Raw genomic sequence first — 21535 nt, forward strand, 5'->3', positions numbered from 1 at the left:
AAGGGCCACTTAATTGGAAATTTTTTACCCGAGAAAGGATGCGTGATCGTATTCCCGGGTGACATATATGTGCACGTGGTGCATCCCAGGCATTTATAACACCCATTCTTTCTCGATAGGAAGTGTGTAGCTGATGTTTTCATATTTGAGATATCGGTTTTCACCACAATATCCCGAATATTGCGCCCTCTAGTGTAGCTGGGCATGAGTTTCTTGTGGAATAACTTCGGACGGTCAGTGTCAGAAGACACAATGGGCCAGTATTTCTTAGCAGCTTTACTCGTTCTAACACTCACGGAGTTAAATTCATTAACCCATGTGACAACAGTGGTGACTGTGCTGGACTTCTGGTTTGTATTGGACTTGAGGAGCCTGCTTTTATCCTGTACCAGGGCTTTTTTTCTGGCATTTTGCAACAGCAGAGATGGATATCCCCGCTGTCTAAATTTCTCTTCCATCTCGTCTAGCTGTTTGTCCCTCTCACTCTCGTCACTATTCACCCTACACACCCTTAAAAACTGTGAGTAGGGTAAACCTTTCCGAGTGGGGACCGGATGGAAGCTGTCATGGCGTAAGAGTGTATTGCGATCAGTGGGTTTAGAATAAAGTTTGGTCACAATCCGGCCTGCCACTAATCTGATATGGATATCGAGGAAACAAATTTCCTCTCTACTGGTGGTAAGGGTCAGTTTAATCGGACTGGGTGAATTATTGTGCCTACTCACAAGCCCACCCAGCTGTTCTTCCGTGCCACTCCACATGACAAACAGGTCGTCAATGTACCTATAGTACAGGAAAACCTGTTGGGCCACTTCTGTATTTTCAAAAAATAGACACCGTTCTACATCCCACATATAGGAGTTTGCCAACGACGGGGCCACTGAGGACCCCATCGCACAGCCAGTCAGCTGTCTATAATATTTCCCGTCAAATAGAAAATAGTTACGTGTCAACGTAAATTCAAGTAGCAACAGAAAAAAAATCAACATCTGGTCCCATATATAATGCATTGCCAACCAGTAACCTCTTAACCGCCTGTATCCCCGCCGCATGGGGAATACAGGTGTATAAGCTTGCCACGTCAAGCGTGGCCAAAACCAAACCCTCAGGCACAGAATCAATGGACAAAAATCTTTTTAACAACATATTAGAATCTCTGAGGTGAGTGAACGTCTGCTGGATGCAAGAGACCTCCGGGCAGACCCATTGTGTCGGCACGGGGGTCTCTGTGTGAACCCTTGGCTGTATATTTGGATGCATACTTACAGCCGTGCATCCAGCAGACGTTCACTCACCTCAGAGATTCTAATATGTTGTTAAAAAGATTTTTGTCCATTGATTCTGTGCCTGAGGGTTTGGTTTTGGCCACGCTTGACGTGGCAAGCTTATACACCTGTATTCCCCATGCGGCGGGGATACAGGCGGTTAAGAGGTTACTGGTTGGCAATGCATTATATATGGGACCAGATGTTGATTTTTTTCTGTTGCTACTTGAATTTACGTTGACACATAACTATTTTCTATTTGACGGGAAATATTATAGACAGCTGACTGGCTGTGCGATGGGGTCCTCAGTGGCCCCGTCGTTGGCAAACTCCTATATGTGGGATGTAGAACGGTGTCTATTTTTTGAAAATACAGAAGTGGCCCAACAGGTTTTCCTGTACTATAGGTACATTGACGACCTGTTTGTCATGTGGAGTGGCACGGAAGAACAGCTGGGTGGGCTTGTGAGTAGGCACAATAATTCACCCAGTCCGATTAAACTGACCCTTACCACCAGTAGAGAGGAAATTTGTTTCCTCGATATCCATATCAGATTAGTGGCAGGCCGGATTGTGACCAAACTTTATTCTAAACCCACTGATCGCAATACACTCTTATGCCATGACAGCTTCCATCCGGTCCCCACTCGGAAAGGTTTACCCTACTCACAGTTTTTAAGGGTGTGTAGGGTGAATAGTGACGAGAGTGAGAGGGACAAACAGCTAGACGAGATGGAAGAGAAATTTAGACAGCGGGGATATCCACCTCTGCTGTTGCAAAATGCCAGAAAAAAAGCCCTGGTACAGGATAGAGGCAGGCTCCTCAAGTCCAATACAAACCAGAAGTCCAGCACAGTCACCACTGCTGTCACATGGGTTAATGAATTTAACTCCGTGAGTGTTAGAACGAGTAAAGCTGCTAAGAAATACTGGCCCATTGTGTCTTCTGACACTGACCTTCCGAAGTTATTCCACAAGAAACTCATGCCCAGCTACACTAGAGGGCGCAATATTCGGGATATTGTGGTGAAAACCGATATCTCAAATATGAAAACATCAGCTACACACTTCCTATCGAGAAAGAATGGGTGTTATAAATGCCTGGGATGCACCACGTGCACATATATGTCACCCGGGAATACGATCACGCATCCTTTCTCGGGTAAAAAATTTCCAATTAAGTGGCCCTTAACGTGTAGTACTAAATTTGTTATTTACGTAATTATGTGCCCGTGTGGCACTTACTACGTTGGTAAGACCGAGTGCCAATTCAAAACTCGCATGGCACAACACCGACAAGCCATACGTAATGCGCTGAACACGGGGGTGGCAGAACAACCTGTAGCCAGACATTTCCTGGAATTTAAACATAACATGGCAATGCTGAGACACAGGATTATAGATCATGTGCCTGAATCCAATAGAGGGGGAGATAGAGGGAAGAAGCTATTGCAACTTGAGTCCCGGTGGATTTTTAAGCTACAGACTATGCGTCCCAGGGGCCTGAATGACACATTAGGCCTTATTCACTGGTTATGAGTTGCTTTTTCGTCTAGTTTTTGCGTAGGCGGGTTTACTAATGTGTGGGGTTGCCTTGGCCATATTGATGTTCAGGATCTGTTTGGATAACGTTTAGGCTGTGAAGAGCCATTTTGGTCTTTTAGATAACATCCACATGACCAGGGGTCCATGGCCACATTGGTTGGTAACATTGTTATAGTCTGAGCAGTTATGGATGGTAGTATAGTTAGCTATCATTCAGTGGTCGGACATGGGAATGTTCCTGCACATCAGTCACTGAACGACAGTAGCAGGTTCTTAAAGATTTTTAATTTTTTCTTTCTTAAAATTGCTGTGTGTATTAAAGTTTTTTCTGATGCACTATACCTGTTCTTAAATATGTTTTGTTAGAACAGCCTAATTTTTATATTCACGTTTAATGCACAAATGTGTGTTATTTTAAGAACTGTTTGTATTTTTATCTTTACTTGTATAGCGTTTCTCTGGTTACGAGCCGAGCCCCGGTGTGTCATTTCCTCCAGGCTGGAGGGAGCAGAAGGCATCGCGGGAGTCCAGCGGGGGGCCGTGACAACAGGTTGCCATGGTCACCATGCCGGGCCGGGCGACGTCACTTACCGATAATTCTATTTCTCGTAGTCCGTAGTGGATGCTGGGAACTCCGTAAGGACCATGGGGAATAGCGGCTCCGCAGGAGACTGGGCACAAAAGTAAAAGCTTTAGGACTACCTGGTGTGCACTGGCCCCTCCCCCCATGACCCTCCTCCAAGCCTCAGTTAGGATACTGTGCCCGGACGAGCGTACACAATAAGGAAGGATATTGAATCCCGGGTAAGACTCATACCAGCCACACCAATCACACCGTACAACCTGTGATCTGACCCCAGTTAACAGCATGATAACAGAGGAGCCTCTGAAAAGATGGCTCACAACAATAATAACCCGATTTTTGTAACAATAACTATGTACAAGTATTGCAGACAATCCGCACTTCGGATGGGCGCCCAGCATCCACTACGGACTACGAGAAATAGAATTATCGGTAAGTAAATTCTTATTTTCTCTGACGTCCTAGTGGATGCTGGGAACTCCGTAAGGACCATGGGGATTATACCAAAGCTCCCAAACGGGCGGGAGAGTGCGGATGACTCTGCAGCACCGAATGAGAGAACTCCAGGTCCTCCTCAGCCAGGGTATCAAATTTGTAGAATTTAGCAAACGTGTTTGCCCCTGACCAAGTAGCTGCTCGGCAAAGTTGTAAAGCCGAGACCCCTCGGGCAGCCGCCCAAGATGAGCCCACTTTCCTTGTGGAATGGGCTTTTACAGATTTTGGCTGTGGCAGGCCTGCCACAGAATGTGCAAGCTGAATTGTACTACAAATCCAACGAGCAATAGTCTGCTTAGAAGCAGGAGCACCCAGCTTGTTGGGTGCATACAGGATAAACAGCGAGTCAGATTTTCTGACTCCAGCCGTCCTGGAAACATATATTTTCAGGGCCCTGACTACGTCCAGCAACTTGGAGTCCTCCAAGTCCCTAGTAGCCGCAGGCACCACAATAGGCTGGTTCAAGTGAAATGCTGAAACCACCTTAGGGAGAAATTGAGGACGAGTCCTCAATTCTGCCCTGTCCGTATGAAAAATTAGGTAAGGGCTTTTATAGGATAAAGCCGCCAATTCTGAGACACGCCTGGCTGAAGCCAGGGCAAACAGCATTACCACCTTCCATATGAGATATTTTAAGTCCACAGTGGAAAGTGGTTCAAATCAATGTGATTTTAGGAATCCCAAAACTACATTGAGATCCCAAGGTGCCACTGGAGGCACAAAAGGAGGTTGTATATGCAGTACCCCCTTGACAAACGTCTGTACTTCAGGAACTGAAGCCAGTTCTTTTTGGAAGAAAATCGACAGGGCCGAAATTTGAACCTTAATGGACCCTAATTTTAGGCCCATAGACAGTCCTGTTTGCAGGAAATGCAGGTAACGACCCAGTTGAAATTCCTCTGTAGGGGCCTTCCTGGCCTCGCACCACGCAACATATTTACGCCAAATACGGTGATAATGTTGTACGGTTACATCCTTCCTGGCTTTGATCAGGGTAGGGATGACTTCATCCGGAATGCCTTTTTCCTTCAGGATCCGGCGTTCAACCGCCATGCCGTCAAACGCAGCCGCGGTAAGTCTTGGAACAGACAGGGTCCCTGCTGGAGCAGGTCCTTTCTTAGAGGTAGAGGCCACGGGTCCTCTGTGAGCATCTCTTGAAGTTCCGGGTACCAAGTCCTTCTTGGCCAATCCGGAGCCACGAGTATAGTCCTTACTCCTCTCCTTCTTATGATCCTCAGTACCTTGGGTATGAGAGGCAGAGGAGGGAACACATACACTGACTGGTACACCCATGGTGTTACCAGAGCGTCCACAGCTATTGCCTGAGGGTCCCTCGACCTGGCGCAATACCTGTCTAGTTTTTTGTTGAGGCTGGACGCCATCATGTCCACCTTTGGTTTTTCCCAACGGTTCACAATCATGTGGAAGACTTCTGGGTGAAGTCCCCACTCCCCCGGGTGGAGGTCGTGTCTGCTGAGGAAGTCTGCTTCCCAGTTGTCCACTCCCGGAATGAACACTGCTGACAGTGCTATCACATGATTTTCTGCCCAGCGAAGAATCCTTGCAACTTCTGTCATTGCCCTCCTGCTTCTTGTGCCGCCCTGTCTGTTTACGTGGGCGACTGCCGTGATGTTGTCCGTGGTCACCAGGACCCAGTCCTGAATGCCGAATCTGCGGCCCTCTAGAAGATGAGCACTCTGCAACCACCACAGGAGAGACACTCTTGTCCTTGGAGACAAGATTATCCGCTGATGCATCTGAAGATGCGACCCGGACCATTTGTCTAGCAGATCCCACTGGAAGGTTCTTGCGTGGAATCTGCCGAATGGGATTGCTTCGTAAGAAGCCACCATTTTTCCCAGAACCCTTGTGCATTGATGCACTGAGACTTGGCCTGGTTTTAGGAGCTTTCTGACTAGTTCGGATAACTCCCTGGCTTTCTCCTCCGGGAGAAACACCTTTTTCTGGACTGTGTCCAGGATCATCCCTAGGAATAGAAGTCGTGTCGTCGGGATCAGCTGCTATTTTAGAATATTGAGAATCCAACCGTGCTGGCGCAGCACTATCTGAGATAGTGCTACCCCGACTTCCAACTGTTCCCTGGATCTTGCCCTTATCAGGAGATCGTCCAAGTAAGGGATAACTAAAACTCCCTTCCTTCGAAGGAGTATCATCATTTCGGCCATTACCTTGGTAAAGACCCGGGGTGCCGTGGACAATCCAAACGGCAGCGTCTGAAACTGATAGTGACAGTTCTGTACCACAAACCTGAGGTACCCTTGGTGAGAAGGGTAAATTGGGACGTGTAGGTAAGCATCTTTGATGTCCAGAGACACCATATAGTCCCCTTCTTCCAGGTTTGCAATCACTGCTCTGATTGACTCCATCTTGAATTTGAACCTTTGTATGTAAGTGTTCAAGGATTTCAGGTTTAAAATTGGTCTCACCGAGCCGTCCGGCTTCGGTACCACAAATAGTGTGGAATAGTACCCCTTTCCCTGTTGTAGGAGGGGTACCTTGATTATCACCTGCTGGGAATACAGCTTGTGAATGGCTTCCAATACTGCCTCCCTGTCTGAGGGAGACGTCGGTAAAGCAGACTTTAGAAAACGGCGAGGGGGAGACGTCTCGAATTCCAATTTGTACCCCTGAGATACCACCTGAAGGATCCAGGGGTCCACTTGCGAGTGGGCCCACTGCGCACTGAACTTCTTGAGACGGGCCCCCACCGTGCCTGAGTCCGCTTGTAAAGCCCCAGCGTCATGCTGAGGACTTTGCGGAGGCGGGAGAGGGCTTTTGTTCCTGGGAACTGGCTGTTTGTTGCAGCCTTTTTCCTCTCCCTATGCCACGGGGCAGAAATGAGGCGCCTTTTGCCCGCTTGCCCTTATGGGGCCGAAAGGACTGCGCCTGATAGTATGGCGTCTTCTTAGGTTGAGAAGCTACCTGGGGTAAAAATGTGGATTTTCCAGCAGTTGCCATGGCTACCAGGTCTGATAGACCTACCCCAAATAACTCCTCCCCCTTATAAGGCAATACTTCCATGTGCCTTTTAGAATCCGCATCACCTGACCACTGCCGCGTCCATAAACCTCTTCTTGCAGAAATGGACAGCGAGCTAACTCTTGATGCCAGTCGGCAAATATCCCTCTGTGCATCACGCATATATAGAAATGCATCCTTCAAATGCTCTATAGTCAATAATATACTGTCCCTATCAAGGGTATCAATATTTTCAGTCAGGGAATCCGACCACGCCAGGCTATTGCTGGTCGCAGTATAACACCCGTGTGAGAGTATATACATTTTAGGATATTCTCCAGCTTTCTATCGGCAGGTTCCTTTAGGGCGGCCGTATCAGGAGAGGGTAGTGCTACCTGTTTAGACAAGCGTGAGCGCTTTATCCACCCTAGGGGGTGTTTCCCAACGTGCCCTATCCTCTGGCGGGAAAGGGTACGATGCCAATAACCTTTTAGGAATTATCCGTTTTTTATCGGGGGAAACCCACACCTCATCACACACTTCATTTAATTCCTCGGATACAGGAAAAACTACAGGCAGTTTTTTCTCACCAAACATAATACCCTTCTTAGTGGTACTTGTATTATCAGATATATGCAATACATTTTTCATTGCTTCAATCATGTAACGTGTGGCCCTAGTGGAAATCACGTTTGTCTCCTCATCATCGACACTGGAGTCAGTATCCGTGTCTGTGTCTGCCATTTGAGGTAACGGGCGTTTTAAAGCCCCTGATGGCGTTTGAGACCCCTGGACAGGCACAAGCTGATTAGCCGGCTGTCTCATGTCGTCAACTGTCTGTCGTAAGGAGCTGACACTGTCACGCAGTTCCTTCCACAAGCTCATCCACTCAGGTGTCGACTCCCTAGGGGGTGACAACTGTATAATAGGCAATTGCTCCGCTTCCATCTCATTTTTCTCCTCAAACATGTCGACACAATCGTACCGACACACCGCACACACACAGGGAATGCTCTGATAGAGGACAGGACCCCACTAGCCCTTTGGGGAGACAGAGGGAGAGTATGCCAGCACACACCAGAGCGCTATATATATACAGGAATACCACTATCAAGTGTGCTTTTCCTTTATAGCTGCTGTTAATATAAAACTGCGCCAAATTAGTGCCCCCCCTCTCTTTTTTACCCTTTTCTGCACTGCAGGAGAGAGTCAGGGAGACGTCCTTCCAGCGGAGCTGTGATGGAAAATGGCGCCCGTGTGCTGAGGAGATAGGCTCCGCCCCCTTCTCGGCGGCCTTTTCTCCCGCTTTTTTGGTAATTCTGGCAGAGGTTAAAATACACCAATATAGCCCTGGGGGTTATATGTGGTGTATTTATGCCAGCCAAGGTGTTTTACATTGCTGCTCAGGGCGCCCCCCCCTAGCGCCCTGCACCTTCAGTGACCGGAGTGTGAAGTGTGCCTGAGTAACAATGGCGCACAGCTGCAGTGCTGTGCGCTACCTTGTTGAAGACTGATGTCTTCTGCCGACGATTTTTCCGGACCTTTTCTTGCTTCTGGCTCTGTAAGGGGGCCGGCGGCGCGGCTCCGGGACCGAGCTAAGAGGCTGGGCCTGTGTTCGGTCCCTCTGGAGCTAATGGTGTCCAGTAGCCTAAGAAGCCCAATCCACTCTGCACGCAGGTGAGTTCGCTTCTTCTCCCCTTAGTCCCTCGATGCAGTGAGCCTGTTGCCAGCAGGTCTCACTGAAAATAAAAAACCTAAAACTAAACTTTTCACTAAGAAGCTCAGGAGAGCCCCTAGTGTGCACCCTTCTCGGCCGGGCACAAAAATCTAACTGAGGCTTGGAGGAGGGTCATAGGGGGAGGAGCCAGTGCACACCAGGTAGTCCTAAAGCTTTTACTTTTGTGCCCAGTCTCCTGCGGAGCCGCTATTCCCCATGGTCCTTACGGAGTTCCCAGCATCCACTAGGACGTCAGAGAAATATAAAATCTCTAAGGACCCTAACGTTTTAATGCAGTGTCTTACTCCCCTTGTTACTCTGCTCCCTTTATGGCTGCCCCAGCCCTGACTTGCTTGCAAGAGGTCTCCAGGCTACTTCTGACACTTGCTATACATCCCCCCCTTGCCGTCTCCCCCAGCCCTCCGCTGGCGGCGGGAGCGGACGAGAGACCGTTTGAGCGGGCGGCGGGAAGGCACGAGAAGCGGGAGGGGACGCGCTTTCCCAGCGTCACAGTCTGTGTGTAAGTGGCGGTGGTATGTGGATACCGCCGCTGATAGCCGCGCTGTGTTCCCTCATCCCTCCGTCTGTAAGGGGGGGGGGGCAGGCGGGGGAGCTGGCATGATGTAGGTTTGTGGCCGCTACCATAAGAAGACGTGGAGCGGCGGGGGAGCTGCGCTGTTAGCTGCCAGGGCTTAGGTCATAGGAAGCCAGGAGGCAGCAGCGTATGTGAAGCCGCTGCCGCTTGTTCCCGCCCGACATATTTTCCAGCCCTCCGCGCCATGCTTGTACTAGCGCCGATGGCGGGAGGAAGCGTGTGTGGGCTATTAGCGCGGACCCCGTGTAGGTGAAGCTGCGGCTGCTAGCCTCGCCACATACTCTGTCAGTGTGCCGGTTCCCCCAGCCCTCTGGAAGGAGGGGGGCGGCGGGGGAAGATGCGCTGCTAAGTTTAGGGCTTAGAGCCAGAAGTTAGCAGCCTTGTGTGCGGGAGAAAGTTTGTTAAACTGTCTCCTAGATCCCTAAATAAGCTAAGATAATTTTATCTGTAACTAGGGCCCTTTTTACAACCAGTACTCACTGCTGACTCTGTGCTCCGGATTTTCAGAGGAGAGATGCAGATCCCCTTTAGTAGGGATCATTGTCTCTCTAGTCTTAAGACTTTTGTCCCCCTACACATTAGGTTGACGCAGCCTTAGTAATTTATTTCTTTGTAATGGAGCAGGAGCTCCTTCTGTGCCTGTTACCTCCTTGGCACAATATTTCAAACTGAGGGAGGAGGGATGTGAAGGGGGAGGAGCCGGCTGTGCAGACAATACTAATTTTACATTCTGCCACACCTCCGGTTGCAAGCTTCACACCCCTAATGTCTAAGAATGCTCCAGTGTCCCCTAGTGGATGAAAGAGAAATAGCTATGCACACAAAATACACGTTGAAACTTAACAGAGAACTTTACTAACCTGTGAAAACCAGCTCGGCCTTCAAGTATTCACCTTCCTGTTTTAGGCGAATAATCTCCTCCCTCTGCTCATTGTTCTCCACAGTCTTTTGGCCGAGGTCATCTTAAACAACATAAATCAATACACTATTGATAATACAGAAAAAATAAAAAATGTTTTTGACACTATGGGGAATCAATAAAAAAATTCAACAGTTTAACAAATTGTTAAACAGGCATAAGTAGCATATTTTTATTAAACCCAGAGCTAACCCTACATACGCACACATTATTATCCTTCAACTATATAGGATGTCACTAAATGTCTGTTGCACCATTCAGAAATACATTGAAAACACAGCACTGAAATATTACAAAATAGTATAAGGGGATAGACTAATCAGCGAATTAAGACAACATTGTGAGTCACAATAAACCTTCTGGCTCTGGGGCGGGCAGATAGAAAGGATCGTTGACAAAAACCATGAGTGGGAGTGCACTGGGGACATGGATAGTGCAGGGAGTGAACAAGAGGGGAGCCCTGCTCATTAGAACTTACAGAAAAGGGAGACGGAGTCTATCTGGGAGGTGAACTGGGAAGAATTAGGCGGGAGGGCTGAGAGTGAAGAGAGCCGAGAAGCTTTTTTATTTATTAACAGTTTCTAATATAGCACAACAAATTCCTTTGCGCTTTACAACTGGAATAGGAACAGGTTCGTATTAAGGGAGCATTTAAAGTAGTGCAGACTGGTAGACAGTCGTATTCAGACGGGGAGTGAGTACCAGAGAAGGTAAGCAGTGCGCGAGAAATCTTTGATGCAGGAGAAAAAAAAAGGAAATCAATGCTGACACAAGGTGACAGTCAGTGAAAGAATGGAGAAAGTGAGGGTGAGTTTGGACTAATATGTGGTCAGAGATGAAGGAAGGAACAACTAAGGGGTCTATTCATGTAGCAGAGAAAAGCCCTGTTTCCGCTTTTCTCTGCTTCATGCTATTCATGAAGCAGGTTACCGTGGAGAAGTTCTTGACTTCTCCAGCGGCACCCCTACTCCGCGGCTGAATCGCATCACTATACTTTGGTATGGTGAGTGCAATTCATGAAGGATCGGAAAGCCCAGCGGTGCGTTAACTGCAGGGAAGCTCAATGCTCCCCTCTCTCTGTCTGGCACCAGACGGTAGCTCCGCCCCCTGACATCCCATCAGCCAATACAACCTTCCGGGAGGTCAACCAGTGGCGCATGCGCAAGGGACAAGCCGGCTGACTCCGCGCATCGGAGAAGGGACAGCCTGGAGGAGACCTCATCACTGGATCCCTGGATTACGCAGAGCATTGTCGCATAGGTGAGTATACATGAATTGCTACTTACTACAGCTATATATCGCATCGAAGCAATGTGATATATATATATATATATATAGTGATAAAAAGAATTCATTTTTTGTTTTTTTCATGAATAGACCCTTAAGTGCTTTGAATGCAAGGGGTTTAAACTGTAGTGAGTAAGGAAAGGAGAGCTTGTGAAGGAGTTGAAGAAGAGGAGAGGTAGACTCAAATAATTAAACAAAGAAAGAATACCTTTCAGTTTATCAATTTCAGTCTTCATCCTTCTTAGCCTGGGTTTCAGATTATCTACCTCCTTTATGGCTGAGGCTTCCCTGAGCCTAGCCTCACGCAGTGCTGCTTCTAGATCTTTAAATCGAGATGTAAACTCTGTGATGTGATTGGTCGCTTCCACAATATCACTGTCCTAGAATCAGTAGTGCAACACGAGGTTATTTTAAATAGTCTTACATTTTGCGGCTGATGCAGAGTTGAAATTACGCCCGTTTATATATCGTATCCTGCAGAAATGTGCAAGGCTAACAAACTGAGCACAGGCAAACACATGACTGCGGAGTCAAACACATTCTGATTACATTTAGTCTCACAAGTCCAAAGTTTAGTAAGGTTGTGTTCATGTAAATGCGCCCTTGCAGACTAGCATATAAGAGTATGGACACCTAGTGTATATCTTTGCACATAGTATAAAGACAGGTGAATGTACACGACGATGATGAAAGCAAGTAAATCATGTGTATATGCCGCTGACACAGTTCAAAATGGATGACAGATGAGATACCATTTTGGGGAAATACACTGTGGACATATACTTAGGATAATGGAGCTATGTGCAGGTTTTTTTGTTTGTTTTCTTGAATCGGAAGTTTTAATTGACAAATTTTACATTTTTCAAAAGAAAACATTACAAACCAAACAAGAAAAGTTAATAATCAGGTATTTGATAACTCACTAAGTAGGCTATCCTATTAGCCCTGATGCGGCGGGCTCCTTACCCAAATGCCAGCACTTATCGCGGTTTATGCTTCGGGTGCCTCAGGCAAGAGTCGTGATAACACATGTGCTCTGAGACTTATCTCCAATACCATGTGTTTTTGCGTGATCGCAGGGCCGTTTTTGGCCAACAAAAACGGGCTGTAATAGGATACCGCGATAATGACCATCGGTCATTAATTGCAATATCCAGCTGTTTTCACCCGCCAAAAACGTATCGGCGAATTGCTGTTGCCGTGGCATTCAAATGACGGCACCGGCGGCCCATCTTGTGCCCTTTGCCAGGACGGCCTAATGCCCGATTCGCACAAAAGTGCTCGCTACACTATGGGGTAGCAAACACTTTTTGTGCAAGATCCCGCTGCTGTAAAGAGCAGCAACTGTCTCCATGATTCAGCAGGGCGAATGCAAGTGGAGGAATTTCCTAGATCCTTACAAATCAGCTGGGTGGGTTGCTTGTCCACAAGTTCTAAATAAACATCACATAAAGTGGCTAATTATGACACAGGAAAATGAATTATATAACATGAGCATGTGAAGGGTCGTAGGGAAATACCAGGGATATACTGGAACATTTCATCTACATTAACTTGTCTTTTCTGTTATAGTACCATCAGAAAAGTCAACTGCTATGTGCGTGGCTATCGTATACTGTAGGAAAGGGAAGAGTGGACATTCCTGGCAAAATGAAAGGGTTCTTACTACTATTCATTCATACATACAGACATATGTAACAGGCAAAGCATACACATTAAATCTAGCTTATGAAAGTCGAGCAAATGTTTTTGAAAACATTTATTGGAAGCCAGAGAGCTATATGGGTTCCAACTCTGGTGCAGGAGGTCTGCTTCAGGGTTTATACTGTCAATAACAGTTAAAAAACCGTTGTATGTGTGCTGTTTTGCTTTCCTTGGGACTTTTACAGCACTTGATTACTTGATCACTGGCACCTTTCTCGTAATCAGTTATATGATCAATTTATATAACATAGGTTCTCAAACTCAGCCCATCAGTGTCACGGATGGGTAATGAATGCTTTCCCGTACTTGGGATTGGCAAATACCCAGAACAGAATCTAATGTGCTGGTGTTATTCACCAGAGACCCCCGCAAAGGGGTATGGTATTAGCTGCGCCAGACACACAGGTTCCCTTGTACAGGTGCTGGCATGCTCAGGAGTGTAGCTAGAAGTACGTAGTCAGGCGTACAAGGCGTAGTAGCCAAGTCAGAACCAAACGTACATCGACGTACCAGGGGGAAGGCAAGTCAGGTCACAAGGAAAGCCGAAGTCCAACCAGGAATCACTAAACACAGTATCAAGGGATCAAGCAAAGACAGGTCACTAGGAATAGCCGAGGTCAGGAACAGGTAAGACAATAGAACATAAGCAGCTTCTATTTTCCTTTCAGACAATAGCACAAGGTCAGGTACACTAGAGCAAGGTATGAGCCTATACTTTGGCACAGGAGTGCTCCCAGGAACTTCCTTTTATAGGTGGAACTTATTCCCTGCATCAATCAGTACCTCCTTTTTCGGTGTGCTTGGCCCTTTAGATCTTTGCATAGAGCGACGCGCGCATCCCTTCGGGAGCCGCGGCCACCTGTACAGTGATGCCGTCGAAGAGAGCGCAGCAGCGGGTGCTGTGACTCACTTCCCATCACCGACCAAGAGCCCAGCACTGCTGGACCCTGCAAGTGAGAGCCGGGTTCGTTTGTGCTGTGACACTCAGGACCCCTCACAGAATCACAAGTGAATTAAGTAGTTCCACCTGTGAATCTTTTATACTGTATCAGTGGGTAATAAATAAACCTCTGCACCTGCTATGCTAGAAAACGTGACCTGATTGGGGCCATGAAGACCGAATTTGACAACCACTGATCTATATACTCTGCTCAGCATCTCTTTATGTAAGAAAAAAAAACATATTTGATCGATTGCATCTTGTTCAAAGATTGGACCACACAACATTAATAGATCGTTTAACTATACTTTAAAAACAGAGACCATCATATAGGTGATAACAAGTTTTAACCCCTTTTCTAGCAGTACACACCACACGCAAGTGTGTCTTAAAGAATTGACACTGTTCTCTCTCTTTATCATTTTAGAGTACTTTTACTGCATTCGCTCATTTACAGGATTAGAACAACTGTGTAACATTCACATACTCTTGTTACCCACAATAGAAATACAGTAAAGGTGGGTACACACTGGTCGATATATCGGCTGTTCTATTGAACGGCCGATATATTGCGGGTCCGTCGGCCAGTGTGTACGTGCGATATGTCTGTGAACTCCGCCGTTCACAGACATATCGCGTCGGCGCCAGCAGCACAGCCGACGGCCAATATATCTACTGTGTGTGTGTGTGCAGGTGACCAGCTGTCCGTCCGTACACATGCTGCGGTGGCCGGCAGTCACTGACAGCTGAACTGGGCGGGCGTGTGTACACGCCCGCCCAGTTCACGACGTCAGTCCCCGACGGATCGGGCAGTGTGTATGCTCAACACACAGCCCAATCCGTCCATAGATATATCTGTAGATCAATTGATCAATATCTGCAGATATATCTATCAGTGTGTACCCACCTTAAGTTTGCAGACACTGATCATAGAGTCTGTGGTATTACCTTCAACCTTAGTAAGGTGGAAAGTTCCTGTTCTCGGGCATGTAATCGTCCAATGTGAGCAGAAAGCTCCAACACTGACTCATTCAAACTTAGATTTTTTTCCTGCAAAAACAGAACGAGAAATTCCACATTCTGGTCATTCAAATTAGATTTTTTAATTAAAGACTTCACGCACCATTATAAATATAATTCAGCCGAAGCTAAACATTTAGTTTTAGACAGAATTCAACAAGATATGCTGTATTTACATCGAATCTAACTAGGACCACTTCACTTTTATGTAACTGCTAAGCCTGTCTAACAGTGTAAACTTTTACCCAAAAGCTTTAGTCATGAAGTGGATTGAAATAAGATTAAATTCTAAGGATTTTACCATTTGCAAACATTGTTGTGCTATGGTTTTTATTTTTTTAACATAGCACTTGATTAAAACAATAAGATCAGGATTTCTGTACCACAGTTGCACACAGATATAACTACGGAAATTCAGTTATTTATTTGGACAAATTAACAAAAAAGTGGCAAGTATGTGGACTGATTTCGTAACCTACCACTGCTCTGGGTAATAAAAAATGTTTAACGACATAGAGCCTAATTCAGAGTTGATCGCAGCCTCAAATTTGTTAGCAGTTGGGCAAAACCATGTGCACTGCAGGGGGGGGCAGATATAACATGCGCAGGGAGAGTTAGATTTGGGTGGGGTGTGTTCAAACTGAAATCTAAATTGCAGTGTAAAAATAAAGCTGCCAGTATTTACCTTGCACAGAAACAAAATAACTCACCCAAATCTAACTCTATCTGCCCCCCCCCTCCCCCGCAGTGAACATGGGGCGTCATTCCGAGTTGATCGCATGCTGCAACTTTTTGCAGCCTGTGCGATCAACTAGACGCCGCATATTGGGGGAGTGTATTTTTGCATAGCAAGGCTGCGATCACTTGTGCAGCCCTGCTATGCAAAAAAAGTTTTGTGTAGAACAAGACCAGGGTAAGAGTTACTTACCCTATGCAATCAATCCAGCGTTGCAGGTCCCGGAATTAACGTCAGACATTCGCCCTCCAAACGCCTGGACACGACTGCGTTCGCCGCACCACTCCCAGAAATGGTCAGTTGACACCCACAAACGCCCTCTTCCTGTCAATCTCCTTGCGATCGGCTGTGCGAATGGATTCTTCCTTAAGTCCATCGCTCAGCAACGATCCGCTTTGTAGCCGTACGACGCGCCTGCGCACTGCATACACAGTAGTAACCTGTTCGCTGTGCTGCAAAAAACGTCAGCGAGCAATAAACTCAGAATGACCCCCATGGTTTTGCCCAACTGCTAACAAATTTGCTGCTGCGATCAACTCTGAATTACCCCCACAGGCCAGTATCCAATTAGCCGCTGATCCCCCAAGGGCTACACAATTAGCCCCGTAAGCCGGCAGTTATCGCAGATTTTTTTTCACCTGCCCAAAGCAGGAGAAATTAAATCCCAGATAAATTACAAGTTTTCACAATTGCAGCCACGAAAACACATGGGTGTGGGTACTTATCCCAGATCCTGTGTGGTTTCGTGTAAAAACGGGTCATTTTTCGAGCGAAAAAAACAGGCTCTAATTGGACAGCCAGATAATGACCATCGGGCAAAAATCACGATAAAAGCCCATTCAAATAGAAAACAACAAAGGGCAGGATGTAATGGAGTCTAAGTTCGCCTAACGTGTGGGTGCAATCTCAACATGGCCTTTTTTTTTTAAAGCGGCAGCCATTTACAAACATGCCTTGTAAATGATTGCCCCTTTAAAAAAAGTCTGAGTTCGGCTGGCATTTCGCACGTCAGGCAAACTCGGACTCCATTACATCCAAACCAAAATCTGGAGGAAGAGCTATTTAGAAAAAAAAAAAATCCTCTGAGAAAATGACAGCAGGACAGAGTGCAAGTTACTTGAATTTTTTTTTCTATTGAGTAACCTCAAACTTTGTCTTTATAAATGTTCCTCCATCTATTGCATCTGCCACAGCAAGTTACATGAAGCAACGTGTTGGTTGGTGCATGGGGCAATAGGGTAGCAGTGGTACAATGGTCGAATCTTTGGACTTGGTTACCTCCAAGTCTTGACAGTGGCTGCTAGCTTCTGATGCCCTGAGAGACACTTTCTGCAGTTGCTCTTGGGTGGTCTCCAGGGATGTTCTTCGGTCCTGCTGCTGAGCTTCCAGTAACTTTATCCTTTTGGTTAATGATCTGATTATTTCATTCCTTCTCTGCAGTTCATCTAGTCAGTAAACACAGCACCTTAGTCTACAATAAACCCCTGTGTTTTAGGGCCTAATTCAGACCAGAAACAGGCTGATCGGGCCAGAGCCGACGTCACAATCCTTATCCAGAAAATGCTTGGGAACGCCTGCGTTTTTACAGGTACTCCCAGAAAACAGCCAGTTACCACCCCCAACGCCCGCATCCTGTCAGCCTGTGTTCGCCTAGCGATCAAAAAAGACGCAGGATTTTTTCGCAGTTTGGCCTGCGCATTACGATCTGTACGCATGCACAGTTGTTCGATAATCGACGCTGTGCGATTTCACACAACAGCGATCAGGTCTGAATTAGGCCCTTAATACTTTCATCATAGTGTGTGGTGAATTTCACGAATACGTTTATCTTAAATCAGTTCAATGTGTATTGATTGACTATGCAGTACACAGACACAGTTTTAGAACTTATAATCACCCTACTTTCTAGCCTGGCACACTTCTGTTCCAGTGTGAGAACTCGCTGACGATCATTCTCCCACGCAAGCAGCTGCCTCTGATGCACTGATACCATGTCATTTAGCTCCTTGTCTCTGTCCTTCAGCTCAGCAATTAATAACTGTAGCTCTTTTCTTTGCTTTTGAATGGTAGAATTCTCCAAATCTGTATACAGCAGCTTAAAAAAAAACAAAAAAAAAAAACAAAAGCAAGATAATAAGAATTTACTTACCGATAATTCTATTTCTCGTAGTCCGTAGTGGATGCTGGGAACTCCGTAAGGACCATGGGGAATAGCGGCTCCGCAGGAGACTGGGCACAAAAGAAAAGCTTTAGGACTACCTGGTGTGCACTGGCTCCTCCCCCTATGACCCTCCTCCAAGCCTCAGTTAGGATACTGTGCCCGGATGAGCCTCCTACCAGCCACACCAATCACACCGTACAACTTGTGATATGAACCCAGTTAACAGCATGATAACAGAGGAGCCTCTGGATAGATGGCTCACAACAACAATAACCCGATTTGTTAACAATAACTATGTACAAGTATTGCAGATAATCCGCACTTGGGATGGGCGCCCAGCATCCACTACGGACTACGAGAAATAGAATTATCGGTAAGTAAATTCTTATTTTCTCTGACGTCCTAGTGGATGCTGGGAACTCCGTAAGGACCATGGGGATTATACCAAAGCTCCCAAACGGGCGGGAGAGTGCGGATGACTCTGCAGCACCGAGTGAGAAAACTCCAGGTCCTCCTCAGCCAGAGTGTCAAATTTGTAAAATTTCACAAAAGTATTTGACCCTGACCAAGTAGCAGCTCGGCAAAGTTGTAAAGCCGAGACCCCTCGGGCAGCCGCCCAAGATGAGCCCACCTTCCTTGTGGAGTGGGCTTTTACAGATTTTGGCTGTGGCAGGCCTGCCACAGAATGCGCAAGCTGAATTGTACTACAAATCCAGCGAGCATTAGTCTGCTTAGAAGCAGGAGCACCCAGCTTGTTGGGTGCGTACAGGATAAATAGCGAGTCAGATTTTCTGACTCCAGCCGTCCTGGAAACATATATTTTCAGGGCCCTGACAACGTCCAGCAACTTGGAGTCCTCCAAGTCCTTAGTAGCCGCAGGTACCACAATAGGCTGGTTCAGATGAAACGCTGAAACCACCTTTGGGAGAAATTGAGGACGAGTACTCAATTCTGCCCTGTCCGTATGAAAAATCAGGTAAGGGCTTTTACAGGATAAAGCCGCCAATTCTGACACACGCCTGGCTGAAGCCAGGGCCAACAGCATGACCACTTTCCATGTGAGATATTTTAAGTCCACAGTGCTGAGTGGTTCAAACCAATGTGATTTTAGGAAACCCAAAACAACATTCAGATCCCAGGGTGCCACTGGAGGCACAAAAGGAGGCTGTATATGTAGCACTCCCTTAACAAACGTCTGGACTTCAGGCACTGAAGCCAGTTCTCTCTGAAAAAAAAATATCGACAGGGCCGAAATCTGGACCTTAATGGATCCTAATTTTAGGCCCATAGACACTCCTGCTTGCAGGAAATGCAGGAATCGACCCAGTTGAAATTCCTCCGTCGGGGCCTTTTTGGCCTCGCACCACGCAACATATTTCCGCCAGATGCGGTGATAATGCTTTGCGGTTACATCCTTTCTGGCTTTTATCAAAGTAGGGATGACTTCGTCTGGAATGCCTTTTTCCTTTAGGATCCGGGGTTCAACCGCCATGCCGTCAAACGCAGTCGCGGTAAGTCTTGGAACAGACAGGGTCCCTGCTGGAGCAGGTCCCTTCTCAGAGGTAGAGGCCACGGGTCCTCTGTGAGCCTTTCTTGAAGTTCCGGGTACCAAGTCCTTCTTGGCCAATCCGGAGCCACGAGAATAGTTCTTACTCCTCCCCGCCGTATAATTCTCAGCACCTTGGGTATGAGAGGCAGAGGAGGGAACACATACACTGACTGGTACACCCACGGTGTTACCAGAGCGTCCACAGCTATTGCTTGAGGGTCCCTTGACCTGGCGCAATACCTGTCCAGTTTTTTGTTGAGGCGGGACGCCATCATGTCCACCTTTGGTTTTTCCCAACGGTTTACAATCATGTGGAAGACTTCTGGGTGAAGTCCCCACTCTCCCGGGTGGAGGTCGTGCCTGCTGAGGAAGTCTGCTTCCCAGTTGTCCACTCCCGGAATGAACACTGCTGACAGTGCTATCACATGATTTTCCGCCCAGCGAAGAATCCTTGCAGCTTCTGCCATTGCCCTCCTGCTTCTTGTGCCGCCCTGTCTGTTTACGTGGGCGACTGCCGTGATGTTGTCCAACTGGATCAGCACCGGCTGACCTTGAAGCAGAGGTCTTGCTTGGCTTAGAGCATTGTAAATGGCTCTTAACTCCAGGATATTTATGTGAAGTGATGTCTCCAGGCTTGACCACAAGCCCTGGAAGTTTCTTCCCTGTGTGACTGCTCCCCAGCCTCGCAGGCTGGCATCTGTGGTCACCAGGACCCAGTCCTGAATGCCGAATCTGCGGCCCTCTAGAAGATGAGCACTCTGCAACCACCACAGGAGAGACACCCTTGTCCTTGGGGACAGGGTTATCCGCTGATGCATCTGAAGATGCGATCCGGACCATTTGTCCAGCAGGTCCCACTGGAATGTTCTTGCGTGGAATCTGCCGAATGGGATTGCTTCGTAGGAAGGCACCATTTTTCCCAGGACCCTTGTGCATTGATGCACTGATACTTGGCCTGGTTTTAGGAGGTTTCTGACTAGCTCGGATAACTCTCTGGCTTTCTCTTCCGGGAGAAACACCTTTTTCTGGACTGTGTCCAGGATCATCCCTAGGAATAGAAGACGTGTCGTCGGGATCAGCTACGATTTTGGGATATTGAGAATCCAACCGTGCTGCCGCAGCACTACTTGAGATAGTGCTACTCCGACTACCAACTGTTCCTTGGATCTTGCCCTTATCAGGAGATCGTCCAAGTAAGGGATAATTAAAACTCCTTTCCTTCGAAGGAGTATCATCATTTCGGCCATTACTTTGGTAAAGACCCGGGGTGCCGTGGACAATCCAAACGGCAGCGTCTGAAACTGATAGTGGCAGTTCTGTACCACAAACCTGAGGTACCCTTGGTGAGAAGGGTAAATTGGGACATGGAGGTAAGCATCCTTGATGTCCAGAGACACCATATAATCCCCTTCTTCCAGGTTCGCGATCACCGCTCTGAGTGACTCCATCTTGAATTTGAACCTCTGTATGTAAGTGTTCAAAGATTTTAGATTTAAAATAGGTCTCACCGAGCCATCCGGCTTCGGTACCACAAACAGCGTGGAATAATACCCCTTTCCCTGTTGCAGGAGGGGTACCTTGATTATCACCTGCTGAGAATACAGCTTGTGAATGGCTTCCAATACCGCCTCCCTGTCGGAGGGAGACGTCGGTAAGGCAGACTTTAGGAAACGGCGAGGGGGAGACGTCTCGAATTCCAATTTGTACCCCTGAGATACCACCTGAAGGATCCAGGGGTCCACTTGTGAGTGAGCCCACTGCGCGCTGAAATTCTTGAGACGGGCCCCCACCGTGCCTGAGTCCGCTTGTAGAGCCCCAGCGTCATGCTGAGGACTTGGCAGAAGCGGGAGAGGGCTTCTGTTCCTGGGAACTGGCTGTTTGCTGCAGCCTTTTTCCTCTCCCTCTGCCACGGGGCAGAAATGAGGAGCCTTTTGCCCGCTTGCCCTTATGGGGCCGAAAGGACTGCGCCTGATAATACGGCGTCTTCTTATGTTGAGAGGCTACCTGGGGTAAAAATGTGGATTTCCCAGCAGTTGCCGT

General features: G+C 47.3%; 1 protein-coding gene across 1 annotated transcript in view; it reads right to left on the reverse strand.

The window, feature by feature from the left end:
- The window catches only part of CCDC62 (coiled-coil domain containing 62), a 148879-nt gene that overhangs the window by 94314 nt on the left and 33030 nt on the right, over positions 1–21535 (reverse strand). Inside the window, exons 3-7 of the mRNA XM_063964567.1 lie at positions 17688–17880; positions 17064–17230; positions 14978–15079; positions 11594–11765; positions 10040–10141 (exon numbers count right to left, since the gene is read on the reverse strand). Coding sequence (XP_063820637.1) covers positions 10040–10141; positions 11594–11765; positions 14978–15079; positions 17064–17230; positions 17688–17880 — 736 coding nt within the window. The remainder of the gene's footprint in view (positions 1–10039; positions 10142–11593; positions 11766–14977; positions 15080–17063; positions 17231–17687; positions 17881–21535) is intronic.

The sequence above is a fragment of the Pseudophryne corroboree genome, chromosome 1, assembly GCF_028390025.1.
Source record: "Pseudophryne corroboree isolate aPseCor3 chromosome 1, aPseCor3.hap2, whole genome shotgun sequence".
NCBI classification, from domain to species: Eukaryota; Metazoa; Chordata; class Amphibia; order Anura; family Myobatrachidae; genus Pseudophryne; species Pseudophryne corroboree.